The 27,940-nt window shown below is 46.3% G+C and overlaps 1 protein-coding gene across 2 annotated transcripts; it reads right to left on the bottom strand.

The window, feature by feature from the left end:
• Positions 1–14,769: 14,769 nt before the first annotated feature.
• Positions 14,770–27,625, bottom strand: LOC133732842 (uncharacterized). Of its 2 annotated transcripts, none has more exons than XM_062160434.1 (9): positions 26,940–27,625; positions 26,727–26,821; positions 26,033–26,498; positions 25,777–25,940; positions 25,150–25,645; positions 18,827–18,933; positions 18,232–18,718; positions 15,467–18,150; positions 14,770–15,020 (listed from the first exon to the last, which is right to left on the bottom strand). In XM_062160434.1, the coding sequence occupies exons 1-8, from the start codon at positions 27,458–27,460 to the stop codon at positions 16,590–16,592; spliced, it is 3,897 nt and encodes a 1,298-aa protein (XP_062016418.1). In that variant the 5' UTR covers positions 27,461–27,625; the 3' UTR covers positions 14,770–15,020; positions 15,467–16,589. The 2 variants fall into 2 exon arrangements, with proteins under 2 accessions (XP_062016418.1, XP_062016419.1); XM_062160435.1 differs by having other exon boundaries at positions 14,770–15,015.
• Between the last annotated feature and the right edge of the window lie 315 nt (positions 27,626–27,940).

Genomic DNA, 27,940 nt, shown 5'->3' with positions numbered 1-27,940 from the left:
GCGGTAGGTGTTAACCGCGCACTATTCAACACCCCAGCCAACCCCGGCGGTGAGACGAATCCAAGCAGCAGCCGCCCACCAGGCCAGGACCTCGCCGCCATGTACGAGCTGGCACTGGCAGACCTTCACAAGGCAAACAGAGAGCGTGAGGAGGAGCGCAGAGAGAAGACTGAGGCCCAGAAACAGGTGGCTACGCTGATGTCACGTTTTGATGACCTGAAAAGGACGTTGGAAAGAACCGCCAATCCGGCACAGAGCGGACATTCACACAGCACCATGCGTAGTCAGCCCAACACTGGCACATTGGCACCAGGACCAGTTATACAGATGCAGGTTCCGCTGGACCCACCTGAACTATTGGGGATGGGACCACCGCCCATCCCCCAGCTCATGTTGGAGCAGGAGGCAGAGTCGGTACCGCGCACCAACCGCTCGGAAGCTAGGGCAAGAACCGAGGGCGATCCGCCTGCGCCAAGGCGTAGGCAGGCCCAGCGGAGTACATACGCCGGATCCGCCGGCGACGCAACAGCCCAAATTCTGGAGAGGATGCAACAGTTGGAACAAAGGTTGGTCCGGGCGGAGTCGGGCGCCACGCCGCCAACTCAAAGTCCACTTTTCACGTCCAGACCAGGGCCCTTCACCGCTGCAATTCTGCAAGCTATCAGGCCTGCGTACGCAAAAACTCCAAAGATGTCGCATTACAGCGGTACATCCGACCCCTTCGTCCACATGGACACCTTCAAGAAGGTCACCAACAACAAGGGATTTGACGACCCCACTCTGTGCCACTTGTTCAGCGAAACACTGGACGGAGAGGCAATAAATTGGTTCTTCGAATGTCCGCCAGGATCATTTGACTCATTCAACGCACTATCACATACCTTCCTCTCCCGGTTCATCTTATTGTCCGCCAGACATCATAACACGAGTCAACTGTTCAGCGTCAAGCAGGGAGAAAACGAATCACTAAAGGCATTCGTCACAAGGTGGCGAGCGGCAGCATCTCAGTGCCGCGATCTAGACAAATCGATGGCATCGGCGGCCTTCAAGCAAGGACTCCTCAAGGGGCCGTTCCTCTATCACCTCAACTACAACCATCCAAACGCGGCATATGACCATATCATGAGTGAGGCGGTCATTCACGCCCAGGCGGAATTCATTACATATGGAGAAGCCCCACCGCCACCGGCAACGCCAGCAAAGACAACACCGCCCATCTCCAGTCATCATGAGACCGTTAATAAAGCACCCGCCGCACCGCCAACTGACAAGAAAAGGGAATGGCCACAGGGCCACTACCAGAGCAAGCGGCAGAAGGACCAATACCACAAGGGCAACCGCCCAACCCAGGAGGATAACCGCAACAGACAAACGGAGTCTTCTCAACGGTATGCAGTGTTCACGGTCCTCACAACCTCGTACGAGGAAATATACAATCAGTGCAAGGATCAAATCCCGCCACCTCCCCCAGCAAAATACCCAAAGACGGGCAAACCTAGAAACACCGGCAGATGGTGCAAGTACCATGAAGACAGCGGCCACAATACCAACAGCTGCAACGCACTGAAAACGGCAATTGAGACCTTGTACCGTGAAGGCAAGATGGAACAGTTCAAGGTGCGCCAACCGCCACCCGTGATCGCCAACGTAGAGACGTTGGGCCGCATTAACACAATCGACGGCGGTGCTCCAATCACGGGCATGTCTCACAGAGCAAGGAAGCGTTATGCACGCATTAATCACCCAAAGGAAGTCTGCCATATCCGTTACGAGAGATCCGCCAAAGTCCCAAAGGTGGGTTGGGAACCTATTACATTCTCAGAGGAGGAGGAGCGCGGGGTGCACCTACCCCATGATGACCCCTTCTTGGTCGACGCCATTCTTGGCAGGTTCTCAGTGGGGAGAATATTGGTAGATAGCGGGTCCGCTGTCAACGTCATCTTTAACGGTTGCTACAGCCACCTCAAGCGGAATAACAAGTTGCTCCAGGACCATGAGCCACTGCTCAGCTTCTCCGGTGACGTCACACAACCGCTCGGTTCTGACTATATGCGGTTGACTATTGGCGCTAGTCCATGTATGGCGGAGGTACATACAGAATTCATAATCGTTGATTGTCTCAGCTCGTATAATGCCATCCTCGGACGACCGGCGCTCAACAAGCTTAAGTGCATTATCGCCGGATACATGCTTCTCATGAAGTTCCCCACACCTAATGGCACAGGCAGTGTGAGGGGAAGCCAGCAGTTGGCACGCGAGTGTTATTCAACGACTATAGCACGGTCAACACACCGCCATGATGTCCTCACAGTGGGAAACCAGGCACCGCCACCAAATATCTTCGAGGACCCTAGGGATGAGGAGGAGAAGTATGTAAGGAAGGAGCCGGTCAACCCGGACACATCCTTGAAAGTTGTCTGCATCTCAGACGAGCACCCTGAGCGGACAGTCCGCATAGGCGCCCAACTAGACCCAGAAGTAGAGGCAGAACTCATTCAATTCCTGCGTCATAACGCCGCCGTCTTTGCATGGTCCTACGCAGACATGCCAGGTATCTCCCCTGAAATTATCACTCATAAACTGACCATCAAACCCTCATTTTATCCCATCAAGCAAAAGCGGAGGGCCTTCGATGAGGAAAAATACCGGGCAATCGGAGAGGAGGTCGCAAAACTCCAGGACATTGGATTCATCCGCCAAGTCATCTACCCCCAGTGGATCTCAAATTTGGTAATGGTCAAAAAGCCCAGCGGCAAGTGGCGGATGTGTGTTGACTTCAAAAATCTCAACAAGGCATGCCCAAAGGATAGTTTCCCGCTACCCCGTATCGATCAGTTGGTCGATTCAATCGCCGGACATGAGCTCCTCAGCATGATGGACGCTTTCTCCGGATACAATCAGATCAAAATGCACCCTAGCGACCAGGAATGCACCACCTTCACCACCGACAAAGGCCTCTACTGCTACAATGTCATGCCTTTCGGTCTGAAGAACGCTGGTGCCACTTACCAGCGGTTGATGAACGCCATGTTCGCTGAGCATCTGGGAAAAATCATCGAGGTCTACGTGGACGACATGCTAGTTAAGAGCATAAAGGCCGGCGGACATGTGACAAACCTCAGGGTCATAGTAACCATTCTCTTGGCCTATGGTATGCGCCTCAACCTAGAAAAATGTTTCTTTGCAGTCACCGCTAGCAAATTCCTGGGATACATTGTCAGCGAGCGGGGCATCGAGGCTAACCCAGACAAGGTACAGGCCATCCTTAATCTGGCGGACCCCGAGTATAAGAAGGACGTCCAGTGCCTCCAGGGCAAGTTAACCGCCCTTTCTCGATTCATCTCTCGACTCACTGATAAGTGTGCCCCATTCTTCAAACTCCTCAAAACAACGCACAAGAAGGTCATCGACTGGAATCCAGAATGTCAGGCGGCGTTCCAGGGCCTGAAGGAATACCTGGCGGCAGTCCCTCTCCTTTCTGTCCCAGTGCAAGGAGAAACCCTATTCATATACCTAGCGGTATCCGCATCGGCGGTAAGTTGCGCAATTGTCCGAAGGGAAGGCCAAGAGGAGCTCCCGGTTTTCTACGCCGGCAGAGGCATGAACGGAGCAGAAACAAGATATCCTCCCTTGGAGCAACTGGCCCTCGCAATTATCGTTGCCGCCAGACGCCTCCGCCAATACTTCCAGGCTCACACGATCCATGTGTTAACCAATCAGCCGCTGAGACAAGTGATGCAAAACCCCGAACATTCGGGGCGCCTCAGCAAGTGGGCCATTGAGCTCAGCGAGTTCGACATAGAATATAAGCCAAGAACCGCCATGAAGGGCCAGGTAGTGGCGGATTTCATCGCTGAACTCACCAAGCGTCAGCCAGAACACGGTACTGAGCCAGAACCCGGACCAGAAATGGTAACCGTTGAGGCAACTCCCCTACGGTCAGAGTGGAACCTGCATGTGGACGGCTCCGCCAACGCCAAGGCCAGCGGCGCCGGAGTCATTTTAGCAGGACCCGGGGGACTGAACGCGGAGTACGCTTTGAAATTCAACTTCAAAGCTTCAAACAATGTGGCGGAGTACGAGGCACTTATCGCCGGTTTGCTCCTCGCCATTGACTCAGGGGCTGACAGCGTCAACATATTCAGCGACTCTCAATTAGTCGTTAACCAGGTCAACGACAGCTTCCAAGCCAAGGACCAGCAGTTAGCGGCATACTTGGGATACGTCAAAACGTTGCTAAAAAAGTTCAACTTTCACACCATCACACAAATCCCCAGGGAAAAGAACGCCAAGGCTGATTCACTGGCGAGACTGGCAACCGCCCAGCCGCATCAAAGTCCAGCGGACACAAAGGTGGAATGCCTTGACAAGCCAAGCATCACAAAGACCCTAGCGGAGATCTTCAACATTGAAATCAACCCCAGCTGGATGGACGAGATCACTGCATACAAGCGCAGTGGCACATTACCAGAGGATAAGGTCAAGGCACGCCAAATTCAGCGGAGAGCAACCCGCTACAATATCCAGAATGGCAAGCTTTACCGCCAGGGGTTCACTCACCCCAACCTCCGCTGTTTAACCCCGGAGGAAGGAAAGGTCGTGTTGGCAGGAATCCACGGCGGGGAGTGCGGAAACCACTCGGGCGCTAGATCCCTGGCCAATCGCACAATGCGACAGGGCTACTTTTGGCCTACGCTTGGTGAGGACGCCCGGCAGGTGTCAAGATCTTGCCACAAATGCCAGCAGTTCGCTGATCTCCCACATGCACCGGCGGAACCACTTTCAATCATCATCGGTCCATGGGTCCACTCTACATGGGGCCTCGATTTGATGGGAAAATTCCCAACCGCCAAAGGACAGTTCAAGTACATCATTGTTGCTATCGACTACAACAGCAAGTGGATAGAGGCAGAGCCACTGACGGCCATCACTACCGCCAAGGTCATTCACTTCCTCTGGAAAAACATTTACTGCCGCTATGGTGTCTCACATACAATCATTACAGACAACGGCACACAGTTCAACAACGAGGAGCTCATTTCATTCACCGCCAATCTGGGCACCAAGATGAGCTTCGCATCTGTCGCCCACCCCCAAACCAACGGCCAGGTCGAAGCAGCAAACAAGATAATCAAGAAGCTGCTAAAAAAGAAACTCGACACTGCCAAGGGCTTGTGGGCGGAAAAGCTTCCAGAAGTGCTATGGGCCATCAGGACGACTCCATCCTCCGCCACTGGTGAAACCCCCTTTTGTATGACGTTCGGAACTGAGGCCGTTCTGCCTGTTGAGGTAACTCAACCCACCGCTCGGGTCGAGTGCTACCGCCCAGAGACCAACGGCGATGGCATCAACCTGGACTTGGACCTCCTAGAGGAAAAACGACACAAGGCCCATTTGCAAAACCTGCAAAACAAGCAACGCGTATCGCGTTTCTACAACGCCAGAGTCAAGGCCCGGAACCTCCAACTGGGGGACTGGGTAATGAAGGAAGTCATTCCACCGCCAACAAAACTCCGCCCAACTTGGGAAGGTCCATACAAAATAGTAGAAGTCGTTAGCCCAGGCACCTTCTACTTAGTGGACAAGGATGGCGTCACTACGACCCACCCTTGGAATACCGAACACCTTCGGTATTACTACAAATAGTCATGTCGCTACCCAGGACCATCTTGACTTAGCTAAATTTTTGTTCAATATTTAGCTAAGGGAAGCTACCTAACGGGTACATCCCCACTTTTGTTAACACTGACCAGTCAGTTATCAATGAAACGAGGAATTATTCAAACCATTGTTACCAAGTCTAGCACTGAGGGCAACTGGCAACGCCAGTAATCGTCAGCGGACCACATCCGCTACGTTGTGCACTTGGACCAATCTTAATTCCTTTGGTATTTCATTAATTGCAAAAGAAAATCCCAAGTCAAAACTCTAGCGGTATAGACATGTCACAAAACATCAAAAATTCCATAATTCATATATTCAGGGCTGGGACTCCCCACCCAAAAATATTCCTTACATTCAAAAAAAAAAAAATATATATCTTCAGCCTCAGCGGCTACACAATCATAAGAAAGCAAGTCCGGCATCTCAGGGGTTGGCCCCGGCGTCGCCTACTTCGGACTGCGGCGGCTGTACGCAGCTTACTTGGTCAGTCCCTCGAGCGGTGGGACTTGGCGTCTCTATGGTCCCATCCGCCGGAGTATGGTACCCACTGCCTGAGCTGCCGCCTCCTGCTGAGGGACTGGGTACTGGCGGGATTTTCTTCGTCGGTGCAACATTCTTTCCTTGCGGCGCCTTGGGCAGGGATGCCTTCGCCCAGTCAATGGCGCCCTTCGCTTGCAGCATCTCCATGTTCGCTAGGGCGCCGGCCTTCGCCGATTCATTCATCGCCTTTTTGTACTCCGCCGACTGTTTGAATTTTTCCACAGCGGCGGCGGCGGCTCGGCTTCCCTCGTCCCTCAGCCGGGTCACCTCACCCTCCAGTCTCTTCACCTCCCCTTGCCTGGCGGCAGACTCCCGCTGCAGGATATCAATTTTCTTATCCTTGGCGGCCACCCGCTCTTGCAGCAAGGCCATGTCCTGCTCCAGCTTGGAGACATGATCATTTCGTTCTATGTCCCGCTGGATAGCCACGTCTAGCTTGCCACGAGCGTCCGCAGCATCACAGTCCGCCTTCATCAGGCGTCGCTCCACATCCGCCAGCCTGTCCTTGGCATCCACCAGCTCCCTCTCAAGCCTCTTAACCTCCTCCCGTAGCTGTACCTCAATTCGGGGTTGCTTGGAGGCCGCCAAGAACATTTCGTTCAGCCCAACCGCCAGGTGCCCAAAGGCTGAGATAAAGGGCGACTGCTCGATCGCCGTTGGCCGCGTCATCCCTGCTAGACCGCCGAACCCCAACCGCTCGCACAGATGATAGAGAAACTCCCGCTCACTGTCGGTCATGAACTCGGTGAAGGCGGCGAAGGAGTCCAGATCGCTCACAGGCATCTCTCTCTCGGCTGTCACGGGGGCCTTCAACGGGTCTTGTCGGGCCTTCTTCTGCATGTGGACCTCGAGGGTCTCGTCATCATCCTCCTCCCCGGCCGAGTCACACTGGCGCCGCTTCCGCAGGATCCCCCGTGTATCTCCAGTGGGCGCAGCCCTTGACCCCTTGTGCGGTTGTCTCTCCACCGCAGTAGCGGCAGCCCCCGCCGGCGCCACAACTCTTTCTTTCTGTGGCCCACGTCGAGTGGCTACCACTCTTTCCTTCTGCGGCACAGTAGAGGACCCCTTTTTACCCCCGCCCGCATTTCCATCCGCCTGCACGCTGGGCAGACCGTCGGCCCCTAGGTGGGAGTGGTGCGGCATGGGCAGCACCACCGGAACCTCGGATGCGCTCACCTCCAGAGTCTCCGGGTTCACAACTGTCATTTGGGCCGCCTCCCCTGAGGTATACATCGCCTCCAAGAAATTGTCGATCTCCGCACGATCCATGGCTTTGTCAAAAGCGTCGCGGCTCGCTTTGTTGCCTGGCGGAGTATCTGAGAATATGCAAACACCCGTCAGCATTAACCAAGTTATCAAGAGATATAATGTGGCGGAGATCTCTTACCAATAGCGCGCGTTAGTTGTAGATCAACCAACAACTCCCAGCCGGTGAGGAGACGGAAGTCCAGCAAATTGCGATTCTTCCAACAGCCTTTGATACGCGCAACACGGCACTCTTCCTCACGCGTCAGGTTATAACGCAGTCCCGCTACAAAACAAGAGGCAAGGCGTCAGTAAAACGATTGCAATACATATACAATAAACCGCCAACTATGTTCAGCGGAGATCGACGGACAACCTCGGATTGGCTGAAACTCCGACTTAATCCTAAACGTCGGCTCCCCCTCGTTGGACTCCGATTGATACTCCCACCCTGTCATTGCCACGCAAAACGTCCCCCGCCAGTAGGACATCGAATCCCTCAAATTCTCTATCAGCTTGGGCGCTCCCTGCCGGCGGCTCAAATTTACTTGCCCTTTGCAACCTTGGCGATTCACGTACACCAGTTCGTAGAAGTGCAGTACCTCCGCCACAGTCGGCCCCTCGCACCCGGATAGCCGCCACAGTGAGTTCATCGCCAGCATCAACCGCCACATGTTGGGACAGATCTGCCCAAAGGCGACGCCGAACTCGCACACCAAGATCTGAAGGTTGGGTACAAGCGGCAATGTCACTCCTTGGCGGAATATTGCCTCGTGAACAGCGGCGAACCCCGCTGGAAGAATTGAGGCCTTCTCGTCCGCCGTCGGTTGACGAAGTCTCACCACTCCCGGCAGCCGGTATATCCGCTTCATCCGGTTGACAGCGGCGGCAGTCATCCGCCCTCCCGCCTTGTCAACGGGGGTCCCATCCTGGAGAACCCATGCCGACTCTGTTTCCTCCCCCGTCAGCGGAACCACTGGCGGCGCTGTTACTTGCTAGCCGCTCCTCACTCCTATTCCGCGCAGCAGCATCCTCACCCGCCCTAGAACTCTCCGGACGCGACGTACGGCCCATGACTACTTCCAAGGGTATGGTTTGTAGCGGCTCGATGTCTAGCGGCTCTGGCAGTGAGGTTCCTGCACGGGCAGACGGACGCAACGAGTCAATAAAAACCCTATCCGCCGCACTGATTGACACGTCAGACCCGGAGTCCTCACTGCTCGAGATCTCTATGACGTTGGCCATCCCAAACCCTAAAACCCAAATCAGTTAGCCCACAGAAGGATCTAACCTATCCCTACATCAGGTATAGCAAAGAACACCACGAACAGCTACCCAGAAAATACCAAAATATAAACACACCCCCTCAACCTAGATTCAACCATCTAGCAAAACCCTAACTGACAACTCTCTGTCAAACACCATAACCTACCCCCAAATCTCACCCTACACCCCCGACGAACGTCAAGAAAACCAGTTCACACACCAATCCCAGAAACAGCCACCAAACCCATAAATCGACAAAAACACGAATCCGACAAGAAGGATAACCAGAACACTAACCTCAGTCGTGAACTCTCTGGCGTACTGATGCTCGCTATGCCCCGACGACGGAAGTTTTCGTCTCTCAGACCACGAGAACTCCACCAACGCGCGGCACTCTCTCTCTTCAATCTGGGATGGGCAGAGCTTGAAGACGACTAAGGTTCGAATGGTTTTCGTGATGTCCCTTCTCGATGCGTTCCCCCCCTTTTATGTCCACATCAGAGGCTTTTGGGCCGTCCGCTAGAAAACGACCTCACACCCCAGCCGTACACGTGTCCCCTGCTCGCACTAACCCTCCGGGTTAACCGAGGCGTCGTCTCGGTTACGAAATCCATCATTACTCGCATTAATGGCGAGAAGACGGCCAGACTGAGGAGACGCGTCTCCGCACGCTAACCCTCTAGTTATTTGCCACGTGTCAACCGCCGTCAGACGAGGCGTATCATGGAAGCAATCACAAGTACACCCTTCTCCAAGTGACGGTCTCCGCTGGGCGAAACCCCGCCAGCGGAACTTCTCACTTATCCTCCCCAAGTGACGGTCTCCGCTGGGCGAAACCCCGCCAGCGGAACTTCTCACTTATCCTCCCCAAGTGACGGTCTCCGCTGGGCGAAACCCCGCCAGCGGAACTTCTCACTTGTCTTCTCCAAGTGACGGCCTCCGCTGGGCGAAACCCCGCCAGCGGAACTTCTCACTTGTCCTCTCCAAGTGACGGTCTCCGCTGGGCGAAACCCCGCCAGCGGAACTTCTCACTTATCCTCCCCAAGTGACGGTCTCCGCTGGGCGAAACCCCGCCAGCGGAACTTCTCACTTGTCCTCTCCAAGTGACGGTCTCCGCTGAGCGAAACCCCGCCAGCGGAACTTCTCACTTGTCCTCTCCCAGTGACTGTCTCCGCTGAGCGGAACCCCGCCGGCGGAACTTCTCACTTATCCTCCCCAAGTGACGGTCTCCGCTGGGCGAAACCCCGCCAGCGGAACTTCTCACTTGTCTTCTCCAAGTGACGGCCTCCGCTGGGCGAAACCCCGCCAGCGGAACTTCTCACTTGTCCTCTCCCAGTGACTGTCTCCGCTGAGCGGAACCCCGCCGGCGGAACTTCTCACTAGCTGTTATTCACGAAGTCTCCCAACAGCGGAACTTCTCCCTTGTCATCATGCAAACGGGGCACCTTCCGCTACACACCTCTAGCGGAAACCTCTTTTATCTGGCAACTCGCGTACTTTATTCAGCGCGATACCGCTCAATAAAGTAACGCCAAGCACGTCTACTGGACGCTGTTTACTGCTATAAACCAGCGGGGGGACACCCGCCAGCGGCGGATCCCGAGGCCACGCCTCATTCTGACCAACGACCGCCACGCGGCGTTACAGTCAGATTGTCCCTACGGGACACGGGGACTAGTCAACAGTCTACGACGGCCCTGATCAGGTACGTTGACCCCCGTCACTAGAGTACTAAAGATTGGGCTCGCTACCCAACACCCTCTGCTCCGTGCAGCTCCCCCTCACCAAACAAATTTTGCGACCATCCGGAGGTCCATCTTAGCCGGGGAGTGGGGGACTCCCTGGGGGGCCTAGCAGGGGCCCACCCGAAAGGGTATAAAGCGTTTGCTCAGTAATATCCATGGCTGACAACGCACTGACGCTAATTATGCTTTTGCAAAGTCTAGCGGAAGAAAACGCTTCAAACCGCCGATCAACTCCCCAACCAAGATTGCCCTCCTTGACTGGGGACTTGGGGGACTTGTACCTACATGTACGTTTGCAAAGCATAATTAGCTATAATCAGCCACGCTCATCGTACCGCCAGAGGTACCAACTACCGTCAAAGGGGTGACCCACGGATAGGCAGCCAGGCGGGCCACGGCCTGAGCACAAGAATACCCCGGGATCACCGCTGACGCGCCGCCACGCGCTATGCCAAGACGGCATCAGAAGCTACTGAAACTGGGAACTGAAGCACTTCAGTCCCACATCGAAAACAAGGAGAAGATCGGACCTCTCCTCACCTATAAAAGGTCATCTTCTCTCTTCATTAAATTACGCATTAACTACTCATTTATTATTGTGCTGCCTATATGTATCAACTGACTTAGGCATCGGAGAAGTGAAGACCGCCCAACGCGGTCTCCCTCTGACGCCCTGTCTTTCATTTGGCAGCCAGCAAGGATCATCAAGTATAGAGTAGCGGTCCGCCCACCGGACCCGCGTTAAACGGAGGTTTGGCTACCGCCAGACTTTGAGCATTAACAAGGTTATTAATTCTTCTCGTCACATACTCTGTGTGTGAGTGGTAGTCGAGGGTAGAGTCAAATGGGCTTCTTTACCAGTATGGTGACAATTTCTTCCCCGTATGATATTGTTATTTGACTAGCGAGGCTAGTCCGATTTCTTCTAACCAGCGAGGCTGGTGTGTTTTCACGGACTTTTGTGCGGCGAAAAATATATTTTATAAATATTGCATCCATCGAGATTTTGGAAACAATTTATTTGTGGGAAAGTATCAAAGCTTATTGAATTTAATTTATCTTGATTATTTATTTTGTCAACTTACTCTAACATGTTTTAAAATTACTTTCCTCTGGACCCTTCGGTTTCAATTGTCCAATTTGCAAGCGAGATTAGTTGAGGTCAGACGTACAAGGAGATGAGGCATAGTTGTCACTGCTTCCGCATTGTAGGATCAATCGATCCTTTCTCTTATTTATATTTATTTTAGAATTGCTCTGATAACTTACGAGTTTTGTTTAATGTGTGAAAATGGAGTTGTTGGTATTTGGGGAGCAGGGTGGCTCCATGAGTATGAGGATGGTTTTTTAGAAGTGTGGTTTTACTTCTTTCCAGGTTAGGGTCGTTGTCCATTTTAGGGAAAGTTCTGCTGAAAATGGGCCCCGCAGGGACAACTCGGATTTCATGGTGAAATTTCTTGTCGGGTCCTGTCACAAGGTGGCTCCAAACGAGTCAACCCAACACAGGTCACACTAATTCGATATGGATCCCTCGGAATCCTCCTTCGCACCACCAAGCGACGCTCCCATCTCTCCTCTTACCGCTCATTGTGAGATCAACCCGAGCCCCATGCTCTTGTCGCTGTACCCACTCTGATTTTCCCTGGCAAAACCTCTTCTCATTTTCAACAGCGAAACCAAGCAGCCACCTCTCTAACTAGGATTATTACATGAACACTCAACACCAAACACTAGGTCTACTCTAAACCCGTCCGATGACGCTGCGACAAAAGCGTGCCGCCGGCGAGTTCTTCCTTTTTTCTTTTGGCTCTCTAGGTTTTCTTTCGTTCTCTCAAAATAAGCTCAATCAATCTCCATTGATGGATTGCAAATGAATCATGGATTTGAATGAAGAAAATTAAGAATTTGCATCAGACTACCAAAAGAAGAGTAAAAACTCCAAATGGTACTTGAACTATTGTGAAATGTACTTTTTGGTACCTACGAATTTTTTTTACTCCAAATGGTACCTGAAGTATTGTCCCGATACCAAATATAATACCTTGGTAACTTTTTAATTAAAATCGCCTACGTGACATGTATTTTTTTGAAAAAAAAGTTCAAATGGTACACAAATTATTGCAAAATGTACTTTTTTGTACCCATCAATTTGTTTGACCCCAAATGGTACCTCAAGTAATGCACCTTTACTATTTTTTTTTTCATCATAATATGATATTCATTCATCGTAAGAAGTATTACAAATAGGCTGAAACAATACAAGTTTCGTTATAAAAAAATCTAATATTTCATCAAATTAACTATTTATTTTTAGCTAAAAATTTTATCAACAAGAAAAGATTTTGGGCAATACTTGAGGTACCATTTGGGGTTAAAAAAAAAAAAAATTATAGGTACCCAAAATTACATTTTGCAATAGTTTGTGTACCATTTGAAGTTTTTATTTAAAAAATACATGCCATGTAGGCGACTTTAACGGAAAAAGTTAACGCATGTACTATATTCAGTAGAGCAGAGCCTTAGGGTTTTCTGGGCATAGTGTGGCGGCAGGATAGTCAGCCAGCACCGGCGACTCATAGTCGTGATCAGAAGCAGACCGTAGCGTCTGCGATTGAAGAAAGTTGGAGAGATCTGATTTGTTTGTAGTAGTTCTAGGCGACGGAATTTGCAGGGTCTGATAGAATAGGTGGTGGTCCAGGGAGGCAGAGGGAGGCCGACTTGGTGGGTTGTCGTTCTTCGCACCAGCTTCGATCGAGAGGCGTTTGCAAGGGTCGTGTTCTCCAGGTTGATTGGTCTACAGGTGGGATTTGATCGGTGTTTCGTTGGTCGGTGTTTGGCTGCAGAGAGGCTTTCACGATCTGATGGCCGGCTGGAAAGGTCGCCCGCCGGAAAGTTGGCTGGCGGCGGCGATGGCATGGCAGAGGGCGTGTAGGGCTTCTGCTGACTTGGCTTGGGTTTGGGTTTGGGCTTGGGCCTTTGGGCCTGGGCTCCAACTTCAGCTGGTGGCCTCTATTTTGTGGGCCTTGAAGGAGGGTGCCTTGCCACCCTCATTTATCACTTAATGGTGAGGGTGGGCCTGGCCCGAGAGGTGGACTTTCTTGGGCAGTTAGGCTGATATCTTGTCCATGACCAATCGTTTGCGGATCATGACTTCTGTGGGAGTTGGTAATTATCTGGAATAAGATTGACATTTTTTCAAGCGGCTTATGGATAAGGGATTGCTCCTATTCGTTTGCTAGGAAGTAGCTTTCTATTGGTACTGCAATTGTGCGCCTGGCTAATAGAGAGCAAGGTTCTAAAAATCGTTAAGCGCTAGTCGAGCGGTGGCTAGGGGACTAGCGCCCAGACGCCTAGGCGGGTGCCTAGGCAGCGACTAGGCGGTTTTTATTTTTTTAATTTTTATTTTATTTTATATCATAGATATCTACGGTGCACCTGCATTGACTTCATGCAGGTGCACCGTAGATATCTCACTTTTCCTTTCATACCAAGATGTTGTTCTTATTTAACAAGACATACTCTTTGCACTCTTGCTTATTTACACAAGGCCATTCAACCAAAGGTGATCTTCTTGGCCACTAAGCACTTTGTAAAGGAATGGAAATTTTCTGGTGGTGTAGAAAGAACTATTACTAACATTGGTTTGCCAAATCAAGTTTGACTGATAAGGAAATTGAAGTCAAGAGTGAGTTGCCTCCAAGTGAGATGGTGGTAATGCCACTGGATGCAACTATTAGACAGCTAAAACAAGAAGCTGAGAGTGTCCTGAGAGATACATATTATGACAGAAGAGTTTGTGGTGATGGAAATCAAAGGCCTGGAGGAATCAGATGATATACAGGTACTTTCTGGACTAGTTCAATCGGGGACAGTTTGTTTCTCTTCACACAAATACTATTCCGATTAATGTAATATATGGTATTTTATCAGTTTGATCAAGAATAAAGTCATTTTCAATTATACTTTTCATTGTTGTACATTATTACCAATAACAAATCCCGCGGCAAAGCGCGGGTCCCATTGCTAGTGTTAAACCAGAGTGAATATATTACAACAGTTTCTTTGGAGAGCTTTAAACAGAGAAAACAGGACAAATATGAAACAATCTCAAACAGGGGAACTCCCAGGCTCTCAGATACACCCCTACACATTTTTCTACTGCATGCATTCTGGAAGCCGCTTGCTTTGTTGACCACCACCAGGTTGCATGCGTTCTTCTACTCTTCTTCTGAGTTCTGACCACCCGGTATCTTGTCTATAGTTTCGCCTTCATCTTCGTCAATCTCTATCTGCTTGATTTGCTCCTGCTGTATCAACTAGCTTCGACAGCTGATCCATTCACAATCATAGATTCATATCCCTTGAATTATTGAGGTTGATACCACTTTCTGATGCTTGGCTTCAAGTGCTGCTCTCTCCTTCAGAAATTATGAATCTAATTCATCACGCTGGCTCTGGATTCCTCTAAGAAGCTCAATGCGTTGTCTGAGAGTTCTAGATAAGCAGTGAACTGTATCATCGGGAGCGAGACTTGGTCGTTACATCTCATCGTTGTCTGTTCTGAGTAAATTACAAAAGAGAGAGGTGAGGAATTTAGCAATAACTAAAGTAAAATGCAATATCAGAATACACCATTCGAAGCATCATGTATCAAAGATTCAAATGGAACTTTCTGTCCAAATTAATATCTTCCATTCAAAAAGATGAAAAAATTAATTCAAAAAGATGCCCCAGTAACCTCATGAAATTTCAATTTTTTTCTATGCTTGTGTACACACCCCATCTACAGTCAGTTCATTATAACCAGAACAAAGAAAATACTTATAAATAACCAAAACATATGCATTATAGCAAGTTCCAACTTTGGTAATTTGCTATAGGCATACAAAATTCATCGAACAAAAATCATAAATCAGATTTGTGTGGCCATAAGCATGGTTGGAATTGATTGAGTCAACAAAAAAATGGCAAAGCAGAATAAAAAGAACAAAGGAATCACATTATACCTCAGATGCCGTAAATCATTGACTTCAACTTGCTTCCAGGTCTGAAAGTCAGAAGTAGAGGTCAAAAACTCGGGACAGTCCTGAACATACAACTGTTGCAATGAAGGGCAATAAATAGTAGCATTTCCCGTGCAGTAGAACCACGTGAGCTGTGGAAGATTACACAAAACTAATTTCTTCAATTTTGGAAAAGCCATCTTCATCTCTACTGTTTCTTTACTTGCTTCAATAACTCTGTTCAAGCAAGCACATTGAGCTACTGAAAGGTCTTCCAATTGCAAAAGACATCGAGCTACATCTGGTGTGAAGAGACTTTTCAGTTTCATGCAACACCTAACCACCAAAATAGTAAGATTACAGAAGATTGATGGTAAGAGTGCATTCACCAAGTTAGGACAAGCTTCCACTTTGAGTAACTTAATATTGCAGAGTGACTGAGGCGGTAGTTCACCAACACATAACTCCTTCAAGCAATTCAAACCAGCCAGATGCAACTCTTCCATGCTCTCGAACACAGGCTCATTTGGAACTGGAACACATGTTTTTGTGTTCATCAACTCTTCCAATTTCTCATGGCGCCCAATTACAGCTAGATACTTTAGTCCATGTAATATCCCACGTTCATGCTCCACAAGCATGTTATTTAATTCATTACACTCTATGTATTGTAGACTATCTGCTTTCTTTGTAACCGACATGATAAACCAATCTGGTAAGGTATTGATTGCTGTGCTGAGAGTCAAGATTCTTGAATGATCACATTTAAAGTATGGCTTCGAAGAGTAATCTCTAGGTAGTGTTTCTCTGCTGATACGTATATCAAAGATTTCCCAATTTGGGCTGCACTCAACAATTTTAGGCAAGCAGTCTGGATCAGATATGTTAACCTTTAAAATGTACAAATGTGACAAACCAGTCAACTCATCAAAACCAGCATTTCCTGCTCCCTTACCGTTACTGCTCCAGTCCATAAATTTGCATTGCATGTACAATTCTTCTAATCTGTGCAATCTTGACACCACATTAGGAGGAACTGTATTAACAAATTCACTAGTGATGTCCAATATCCTCAGATCACTCACTTGTCCTATTTCCATCGGCAATTCCTTAAAACAACACTGTCTCATACTAAGAATCTCAATTCTCCGAGTGCAGATACATCAATTAGCGACTGGCAACCATCTAGATACAAAGTGTGGAGATTTTTCAGGAGACTGAATGATGGTGGTAGTGAAGAAATTCTGGTGTCGCTCAGATCTAACACCCTCATTGAATTCACACTTTGGATAAAAGTATCTGGGATGTCATTTATATCAGCATTACCTTGTAACAATAAAATTTGCAGTTTTGAACATATCAATTCTTCAGGCAGCTTGAGAATTTCATTTCTCATTACTGAAATTCCTGAGTAGCTTTCATCTGCATCCATTGGCCATTCTTTTAATTGACAACCAGCTTTTATCAAAAAATGATGGCCATCTTTTTCTTCTTTTTCTGGTTTAAAAGAAGGATGGCCATCATCTTTTTTCCCTGGTGAAGAAAAATGATGGCCATCTTCTGTCTTTCCTGGTGGAAAGAAATGATGACCATTTTTATGCAATATTGAGATGGCCATATTCCGAATGACATCATGCATCCTTATGCATCCATCCTCTGCACCATCCATAAGCAAGTTACATGCTTTAAGGTATATGACGGCCAAATGAGTTGTGGCTCTGGCCTCTTTCATTGTGCTGGAATCTTGAAACAATCCAATACCGTACCCATACTCCATCAAGTCTGCTATTCGGATATCATCATCGTCTGGGAATAGACAACAAAGCAAGAAGCAGGACTTTACATACTCCCCTTTCAAGTAATCATAGCTCAACTTTATACAATTAAACCCATCTCCCTCATCATCAAGGTTGGCAGTTCGGGATTTTTTCAGTCGTCGAGCTGCTTTTTTCCATTGATTCAAGTCAACTTTATCTCCAAGGGCTTTCGCAACTGCTTTTAGCGCAATTGGTAGACCAGCACATTGTTTAGCTACCTTCCTTGCTGCATCATAGAAATCTTTTGATTCTAAAGACTTTCCTGATTGCCTCATGAATAAAGTCAAAGAATCTGCCTCTGATAGCATAGTGAGATTGATTTTTTCTTGGCACCCCATGGCCTGACATACTTCAATTTTCCTTGTGGTGATTAGGACTTTAGCATTGCATCTTTGAAGCTCGCTGGAGCTGGGAATTCCTATGCTAGACAAATCTATACTGTTCCAAATGTTGTCCAAGACTATAAGGATCTTATGTCCTCCCATGATCCTCTTCTTTAGTCTTGTGGCTTTTTCAATATCTGTCTCTTCCTGGAATTTCAACCCCAGAATATCTGCGAATTTGCCTTGAATTTTTCTCAGATCAGGACTTTGGGATAGGGAAACCATGAAAACATGATTAAACAGCCCAATCTTTTGGGCTTGAGCAGTTACATGTTTCACCATGGTTGTCTTCCCTACTCCTCCCTTTCCATAGACCCCAATCACATAGACCTTATCATTTTTTAACGCCTTCATGACCTGTTCCATGCCTTGTCTTGTTGCTCTAAATGCTTCAAAATCTCCAGTGGACATTGTAGAGTCAACTTCAACTTGAATCACTTTACTCCACACAAATTTCCCAACGTGTTCAACAAGTTCGCTTTCGGACCTACAAGGATTAAATAACCATAAGGCAACATTAAACCATAAATACAAGTATAAATTATGTGAATAGACACATTATGCTCACTTATATTTTTTTGAATGCCATCCAGACACAGTGGCCACTTTTTTTAAAGCCTCTCTCCATTGTTGCATCTTCTGTTCATCTTGACCAGAGTTTTCATGCTGCTCGAAAGCTTTTTTAAAACTCTCCTCTTGTTTCTGGACATGAGAGGGATCCACATCATAAAAAATAGGCAGAATTGTGTTCTTGCCTTCCATGCATTTAAAAATATGTATAAGTTCATCTAAACACCACGTAGAAGAAGCATAATTTGCAGATAGAACGACAACTGCAAACTTAGATTCCTCTATTGCCATTAGAAGATTTGGAGAAATGGCCGTCCCTTGCTCAAGGTCTTGGTCATCCTTAAATGTTTTAACTCCTCTCGTGTCCGATAATTCACGGTATAAATGGGAAAGAATATTCTCACGGACGTCTTCACCCCTGAAACTCAAAAAAACATCATACTTCCATCGAGGAGCGGGTTTAGCTGAAGCAAGAGATCTTGAGGCTTTTAGAGTGAGTCGAGGCCGTCAGAAACAACCACAAATGAAAACAGTCTCAGGAACAGTAAAAGGGAAAAAAACTGTGAGAGAGAGAGAGAGAGAGTATAACTTACAAGTCATGTCCTTGGGTTGTCGTATGGTCGACTCATTATCAATACGTACTTGAAGGACTTTACCCCACACAAGTTTCACAATGTCTTCGACAAGTTCTTTGTCAGACCTACATAGAACAAGAGTCAAATAATGATCAATCAGGCAAATAAAAAAGTAAATTTAACTATTGTTGAATGAAAATCGACTTAGTGTGCCTTATCAAACTAGGAGTAGTAATAGGAGAGAAGGTTCTAGAATTCCTAATCATAGATGGATTAGTATTCCTTGTAACATTAGAATATGTACTTTGTAATCCCTATATATAGGGCTCCTATTCTCAATAATATGTTGTACAATTCTCTCTACAATCTCTCTCAAAATCTCTTTTCCTTAAACACGTTATCAGCACAAGCTTTAACCACAAACCAAAAACCAAAAACCCAAAAATCTTCTTCATCACCGCAGCTCCTAGCCCACGCTAGCCTCACCTGCGCGCCTGCCCCTGCAGCACCTACGCGCCACTGCGCACGTATCCCTGCTGCCCCTGCAGCACCACTGCACGTCTGCTGCCCCTGCATCACCAACGCACACCAACTGCATCCTTCTCCTTTCCTGTGCACGTCCGTCTGCTTGCAAGCCCCGAAACGTCTAGTTTGGAACCTCAGATCAAAATCCTTTCTTCATCAAAGTTGTTCGTCTCTGTCTCTTCCATCTGACCTCCGAATTTCAGCCTTATCGGAGTTGTTTTGAGACCGGTACACCAATCGAAGTGCAAGATGTTCAGAAGAGAATCTGTTCCGAATTTCATCAAGTAAGTTTTAAGTTAAAGTTGCCGCTTTTGAAATTTAATTTCCTCCTTTTTCTTCAGGGACTTGCAACCTCCCTTCTTCTACATCTCACCTTTCTTATAACGTGGGTTCGATTATTGAGAAAGCGGAATCGTGGGGATTCAAGCAATTAACGAACTAAGAGCGTTCGTAAGACTTCGGACTAAGAGCGTCCGTAAGCATCGATTTAACGAACTAAGAGCGTTCGTAAGCTACGGACTAAGAGCGTTCGTGAGCATAGATTTTGACCATTTAAACATCATTGTTTCGGTCTAATCCAAATATTCTTGGAAATCGATTTCTTGGTAGCATTAAGGCTCAGAAATCTTATATTAGTTTTCGTGGAAGCATTGACTCCGAAACTAATACGTTCTTGCTTTCCTTTCAGGATGTAAGACTTGAACGAGCTCGATTTTACTCCATTGGATTCTACGGGCACGGGATATTTATTTGCCTACAATCCAAGAGCCCTGTTCTAAAGGAACCGCTCAAGACTCACAAACTGAGATAGAAAATTCCAGGGCATTTACCCTGATGAAGCGCCACATGAAGATGGCCCTCCAGTTTGAGTACATGAATGAGGATAACGCTAACAACCTTTGGGTTGCGCCTAGTGAACGTTTTAGTAACATTCACAACTTTCCGAACATAGAAGCACGATGGAATAATATCTGCTTCACTATAACTTTGAAAGAGTTATGAAATATTGTTCGGAGGCTCTCTGCACCATATTATTTATGCATGCTTGTGTAAAAACACAAAATAACAAATTGATTGAGAAAACCCTAACATGACCATAGGAGTCATGACGTTGAGGGTATAGGGTTGGACACCATGGCGCCATTTTTGGCCATGATTGCACTATTCCAACGCCATTGGTTCTAGGGACCATATGTATTGTGTCAATACACCTCAATCAAGAGAGCATCCTCTTCATGGTATTTTATGGAGTACCTGATCAATGGTAATATATCGAGCTATAAAAGACTTTAAATCTGGCGATGAAGATAGAATGCCGCAGATTTTTATTTAGAATAGTCTTTTAATTTCCAAGAATTATGTAATGGCAATTATGCCTTAATCAATAAAATGACTTATTGGATTATCTCTTTTTCTCTAGGCGTACTCAATTAAGTATGATGTCTAGGAAAGTAATTGAGATTAGTGGTACTTAAAAGAGCTTTGCTCCACCGACATCTCTCTCTACTTCCCTGGTCATATTTAATTGGAATTACCGAACGAATTGAGTGACTACAATTTGTCTAATGTTTGATTTTACTTTGGATTAGATTATGGTCACGAAACTTTGATGTAATCATTGGCTATTATTAATAAAGTATCGATTTATTTTATCTCATGTCATGGACATATTTTTCGAACTTTATTACTTCAAAGATATAAGAGCCAATGGTTTTCATGTGGAAACACATTGTGAGAATGGACAAGAGTTCCTTTGCATCACCTCTAATGACTACGGACATAAACGAGTATGAGAGAAACTTATGTGTCGATCTAGTGGGTTGTATGCAACCACTATTCGAGTAATTGAATCCAATCATGTTATATGATTTATGAGATTCTGACACATATAGGCTTTGGCATGACCGTGTGGGACACCCAGGTCGTGATATGATGATCCGTATATTAAAGACTTCACACGGACATCCATTCTTCAGAACGAAGAGAAGTAAAAACCAAAAATTGGTTCGAGGAGATGCACCTGCGCCTCACGGCGCCAAGACTGTGCAAGACCGGCCACTTAGGGCCGGCGCCGTCTACCCCCTACGGCAACAACATGGCATTGACGCCATGGATCATTGTTTGACTCCTCCTTCTACTTCTAAAGTCAATTGTGACTTCATGGCTAAACCAAAATCCTCATTGGTTGTCTCTAAAGCCCATCATTCGTTCTGCAAAGCCTGCTCTTTAGCAAAATTAGGATCGAGACCATCCTATGCAAAGGACACTAAAGAAAATATACCATTCTTGCAAAGAATTCAAGGTGATATTTGTGGACTTATTCAACCACCATGCGGACCATTTCGATATTTTATGGTGTTGGTTGATGCATCGACACGCTGGTCTCATGTTATGCTATTGTCCACTAGGAACGCTGCATTTGCTAAACTCCTAGCACAGATTATTAAGTTAAGGGCTCACCACCCTGATCATCCTATTAAGTCTATAAGGTTAGACAATGCTGGGGAGTTTACATCAAAGACTTTTGATGATTATTGCATGTCCATTGGGATTGAAGTTGAACATCCAGTTCCTCATGTTCACACCCAAAATGGTCTCGCAGAAGCCGCCATTAAACGACTATAAATGGTCGCTAGGGCATTGGTAATGCGCACCAATCTCCCTATTTCTGCTTGGGGCTATGCAATATTGCATGCAGTTGTGCTTATTCATCTAAGGCCTACTGCCACTCAACCCTTTTCTGCGTCCCAGATGGTGACTGGGTATGAGCATAATGTCTCACACTTATGCATATTTGGGTGTGCAGTTTATGTGCCAATTGCGCCGCCACAGCGCACCAAAATGGGTCCTCAATGACGATTAGGTGTTTATGTTAGATATGACTCTCCAACTATTGTCCGCTATATAGAACCCTTGACAGGCGATCTCTTTACCGCAAGATTTGCGGATTGTCACTTCGATGAGACAGTCTTCCCGTCATTAGGGGGAGATAAGAACATCAATGTTCAACAGGAACGACAGGAATTGTCGTGGTCTGTCCCCACTCTGTCTCATCTTGATCCCCGAACCGCACCGCGGAGAATTCTCGATCTTCAGAACATAGCAGAATCGATGCCTGATGTGTTTTCTGATATCGCAAAAGTGACGAGATCACACATACCTGCTGCAAACGTGCCTGCAAGGATTGATGTCCCTAAAATCAGAGGACATGACGCCATCTCAAGGGAAATTGAGCATGGCGCCAACGTCCCCTCTCACAGTGATGCTGACGTTGTGGCTAGGCCCATGGCTCCTGCCAGGAAGCACGGGAGGCCTATAGGTTCAATGGATTCTCGCCCAAGAAAGAAAGCGAGTTTGGCACAAAATAATCCATTAATCATCGATGTGAATAATCCATCTCATGAGAATATTCCGGATTATGGTTATGTCCGAGAGACATCATTGGGGGACGCTCCAATGTCAGAACCAACTCCAGAGAATAGAGAGATCTCCATAAATTACACTAGTGTACATGAGATGATGGATAGAAATTCTATGGCAATTGATGATGCGTTTGCATATCATGTTGCAAAAGGAATCATAGAATATGATGATATCGAACCTCGCTCTGTTGAAGAATGTCAACAAAGAGCGGATTAGCCTAAATGGAAAGATGCGATCCAGGTTGAATTGGATTCACTAACAAAGAGACAGGTATTTGGGCCTATAACGCAGACACCCCCAGATGTAAAACCTGTTGGCCATAAATGGGTATTTGTTAGAAAGCGTAATGAGAAAAATGAGGTGGTTAGATATAAAGCCCGCCTCATGGCGCAAGGTTTCTCACAACGCCCTGGAATCGACTACGAGGAGACATATTCTCCCGTAATGGACGTTATAACGTTCCGCTACCTTGTCAGTTTGGTAGTTTCCGAAAAACTTGACATGCAGCTTATGGATGTGGTTACAGCATATCTCTATGGGGATCTAGATTCAGAGATATATATGAAGGTTCCAGATGGACTTCAATTACCCAAATCAAGTGGCTCTAAACCACGGAGCGCGTTTTCAATAAGATTAAAACGCTCACTATATGGATTAAAACAATCCGGACGGATGTGGTATAACCGTCTAAGTGACTACATGATTGGGAAGGGATATATTAACAATGAAATATGCCCATGCGTGTTCATTAAAAGAACAAGTTCCGGATTTGCAATCGTAGCAGTTTATGTCGATGACATGAACCTAATTGGAACTCTAGATGAGTTGAAGGAAACTGCTAAATAATTGAAATCCGAATTTGAGATGAAAGATCTTGGGAAAACACGGTTTTGTCTCGGTTTAGAACTCGAGCACCTTAGTGATGAGATTTTGATCCATCAGTCTGCATATACTCAGAAAATCCTAAGGCGCTTTAATGAATATAAAGCAAAGCCTGTGAGTACTCCCATGATCGTAGTCTTGAGCCAGGAAAAGATCCGTTTCGTCCAAAGGATGAGGACGAAGAACCATTAGAGGCCGAAGTGCCCTATTTAAGTGCAATAGGCGCATTATTGTACTTAGCTCAATGCACAAAGACCAGACATCTCATTCGCAGTGAACTTGTTAGCTCGACATAGCTCTGCGCCAACACGCCGCCATTGGATTGGTGTAAAGACAATCTTTCAATACCTAAAAGGTACGATTGATATGGGCCTATTTTATCCCTACAGAGAGAAGAGGAATGACGGAAGAATGGGATCGGACCCCATTAGGCATGGAGCCGCCGTCCACCATAACATAGTGGCCGGCCATGTTGCCGCCAACGCCGCCACCACCATCAAAGGTGGCCGGCCTCACCCTATCCCCCTCCATCAAAACGACAATGATGTTTTGATGGGTTTTGCTGATGCAGGGTACCTCTCTGACCCTCACAAAGGTCGCTCCCAAACGGGTTATGTCTTTACCATGGGAAGCACTGCGATATCTTGGAGGTCTACAAAGCAGACCCTTGTTGCTACTTCCTCAAATCATGCAGAGATTATTGCCCTACATGAAGCCGTACGAGAATGTATATGGCTAAGGTCTGTAATAAGACATATTCAAGGAAGTTGTGGTTTGAAGTCTACCACGGATGAACCTACATGTATTTATGAGGATAATGCAGCTTGTATTGAGTAAATGAAGTTAGGTTTCATCAAGGGCGACAACACCAAGCACATATCGCCTAAGTTCTTTTATAATCAGCAACAACAAACACTTCTAAAGATTGAAGTGATCGAATCAAATCCGATCAGAGGATACTGTAGCAGACTTATTCACTAAGTCGTTACCTAAATCCACATTCGAGAAACATGTGAAGAGCATCGGATTGAGATAGTTATCCGAACTCCCACGATTGTAGCAATCAGGGGGAGATATCGACATCAGGGGGAGTTATGATGTCTACATGTTCGATCTCGAAGAGTGAAGGACGTGTTGTGCTCTTTTTGTCCTTCGACCAGGGTTATTTTTGTCCCACAGGGTTTTTATTACCTGGCAAGGTTTTTAACGAGGCAACGAATGAAGCGTCACCACCAAGTTTGAAGTGGCACAAGGGGGAGTGTTGAAGGAAAATCGACTTAGTGTGCCTTATCAAACTAGGAGTAGTAATAGGAGAGAAGGTTCTAGAATTCCTAATCATAGATGGATTAGTATTCCTTGTAACATTAGAATATGTACTTTGTAATCCCTATATATAGGGCTCCTATTCTCAATAATATGTTGTACAATTCTCTCTACAATCTCTCTCAAAATCTCTTTTCCTTAAACAACTATATAATATAAATCTTGTTAATGAAGAGGATGAGACATACCCATATTCGTGGGATTCCCATCCACGGAGATCGGCCACCTTTTTTAGAGCATTTCTCCACTGCTCCACCTTCGCCGTGTCTTCCGTAGACTCGTGATTTTTGAAAGCAACTTCAAAACTCCCTCTCTGATACCGCACAGCAGATGGATCCACTTGATAAAAAAGTGGCAGAACTCTATCATTATCTTTCATGCATTGAACAATTGTTGTAAGTTCCTCCAAACACCAGGTAGAGGAAGCATAGTTTTGCGACAAAACAACTATCGCAAACCTTGATTCTTCAATTGTAGTTAGGAATCTGGGAGAAGTAAGGTCACCTACTTGAAACTCTTGGTTGTTCATGAATGTTTTAACTCCTCTGATGTTCTGCAAATTATCATATATCTCGGATGTAATACCCTTGCAGGCGTCTACATCCCTGAAGCTCAAAAACACTTCATGCTTCCACCGAGGAGCTGAAGGAAGAAATGAACAGTGTCTTTGGCTTCTCGGGGCCACTGAAAACCACCGAAAAAGAAAACATAAGATCAGGCAAGGAAGGAAAAAAAGAAGCAAAGCAGAGAACTACAGAACTGTAAGGAGAGGAGGGGGGGGGGAGAACACAGAGACACAGAGAGAGAGAGGTTACAAGTTTGGTCTGTGGCTTGTGTTGTTGCTTCAGAATCTTCAATCGGTATTAAAGACTCAACGTCAGTAGGCTTCTTATGTTCAACAGACCCAAATTCGATATGGTGTGCTTGTACTTTATAGTAGACAAATGCCACAATGTCTTCGACAAGTTGTCTTTCAATCCTACACGGAAGAAGGGTAAACTAACCATCAAGCAATTAATAAATCCAAATGCAAGCGTAACTTTTGGTACGATAGTTCAACATCAAGCTTACTTATAATTCCTTGAATCCCAGCCAGAGAGATTGGCCACTTTTTTTAAAGCACTACTCCATTGCTTCACTTTCTCCTCGTCTTGCCTTTTTTTATGCTTTGTGAAAGCTATCTGAAAACTCTTCTTTTGATATCGTACATCAGAAGGTTCCACATGATAAAAAATTGGTAGAATTCTTTGCTGGTCTTCCATGCAGTGAAAAATGTTCGTAAGTTCCTCCAAACACCATGGAGAAGAAGCATAGTTTGGCGTCAGAACAACAATGGCAAACCTTGATTCTTCAATTGCCTTTAGGAAAGTCGGAGAAATATGTACCCCTTCTCCAGGCTCTAAATCATCCTTGAATGTTTTAATCACTCCCGTGTTCTGCAGTTCATGGTATAAATGGGATAGAAAACCCTTGCGAGTGTCTTCACCCTTGAAACTCAGAAACACATCATACTTCCATCGAGGATCAGCCGGTTCATCTGCAGGAAGAGATGTAGAGGCTATTAGAACTTAGAAGGTCAAGGCTATTGAAAACCATCGGAGAGAAAACAAGGTCATACCAACCAAAAAGAAGCAAAGCAAAAACCAGTGGAAACAGAAAAAAAGAACGCACGAGAGAGGTGGTAGGAACAGATCACCAAACAAAGATATAAGTGTACGTACGGTTGAAAAAAAAAATTGAAAAGAGAGGGACAGCATTAAAAAACCTTTAAGCCACATTGTAGACTCGATTTCAATAGGTGCTTGGAGTACTTTACTCCCTACAAATTCCACAATATTTTGCAGAAGTTCTCTCTCGGCCCTAAAAAGAAGAATTGCAAGGAAGAATTAAGGATCAAACGATCACAAAGGAATATTAATAATAAATCTAAAAGCACAAGTATAACTCTTGTTAATAAAGACAGTCCTATGATGCTTACGCAAAATCCTTTGTTGTCCACCCACATAAATTGGCCACTTTGTTTAAAGCAGCTCTCCACTGCTGGACCTTCTCTGATCTATGTCGCCCAGAGATTTCATGTGCAGAGAAAGCTTCTGCGAAACTTCTCTTCTGATACCGAACATCAGAGGGCTCCACGTAATAAAATAGTGGAAGAATTCTGTAATCGTCTTTCATACACTCACAGATCTTTGTAAGTTCCTCCAAACACCAAGTAGAAGAAGCATAATTTTGCGACAAAATAACAATTGCGAACCTCGATTCTTCAATTGCCTCTAGGAGAAATGGAGAAATAGCATCACTTACTTGAAGATCTTGACCGTCCATGAATGTTTTAATTCCCCTGCTCTGCAGCGCATCGTATAAATATGATGTAAAACCCCTTCGAGTGTCAGGACCCATGAAGCTCAAGAACACGTCATATTTCCACCCACCAGCTGCTGATAGTGGTTCAGCTGATGAAGGAAGAGAAGCATCAGTTTCTCGAGAGAACCAGGCCATTGAAAACAACCAGAAGAAAAACTGGAGGTGTCCAGAACAGGCAAACGAAACCAACAGCAAGGGGAATAATGGAAGTGAGACCCTGAGACTATCTAAATCGACTCTCTGAATACAAAGCCCCAAATCTTATCGCGTCCTCAACTACTTGCACATTGTTTACATTTTCAATCATAGATCTTATCTTATCGCGTCTTCAATTAAATAATAAATATAGTGCAACTAGTCCTTGCTCCTTTCACACTTATACTCCAGTAGATATTATTTCTTATGAGTAATATGGCTGCCGATATCTTTAACTTTCATTTCCCTTTACACTATAAACTTTGCCTTGCTGAATCGCAGATTCGGTTCCATTCGGTTTGGTTTGCTATATGAAATGAAGTTTGCCACTTCAAGCTATTTAGCAATTGCTGCTAAAATAAATTTTCTAATAATAACTTTGTGCATCGATTGATTATTAAGCAATTGCAATTGCCTCTT

The sequence above is a fragment of the Rosa rugosa genome, chromosome 2, assembly GCF_958449725.1.
Source record: "Rosa rugosa chromosome 2, drRosRugo1.1, whole genome shotgun sequence".
Taxonomy (NCBI): domain Eukaryota; kingdom Viridiplantae; phylum Streptophyta; class Magnoliopsida; order Rosales; family Rosaceae; genus Rosa; species Rosa rugosa.
This window is presented reverse-complemented; position numbering and strand designations above follow the sequence as displayed.

Excerpts from the sequence above, each read along its gene's own strand:
- LOC133732842 (XM_062160434.1), bottom strand. The coding sequence starts at position 27,460 with ATGGCCTGGTTCTCTCGAGAAACTGATGCTTCTCTTCCTTCATCAGCT. Across the intron at positions 26,499-26,726 it reads GTCTACAATGTGGCTTAAAG|ATGAACCGGCTGATCCTCGA; the intron begins GTTTTTTAATGC and ends CTCTTCCTGCAG. Across the intron at positions 18,719-18,826 it reads ACAACCCAAGGACATGACTT|CCTCAAGATCTCTTGCTTCA; the intron begins GTAAGTTATACT and ends TCACTCTAAAAG.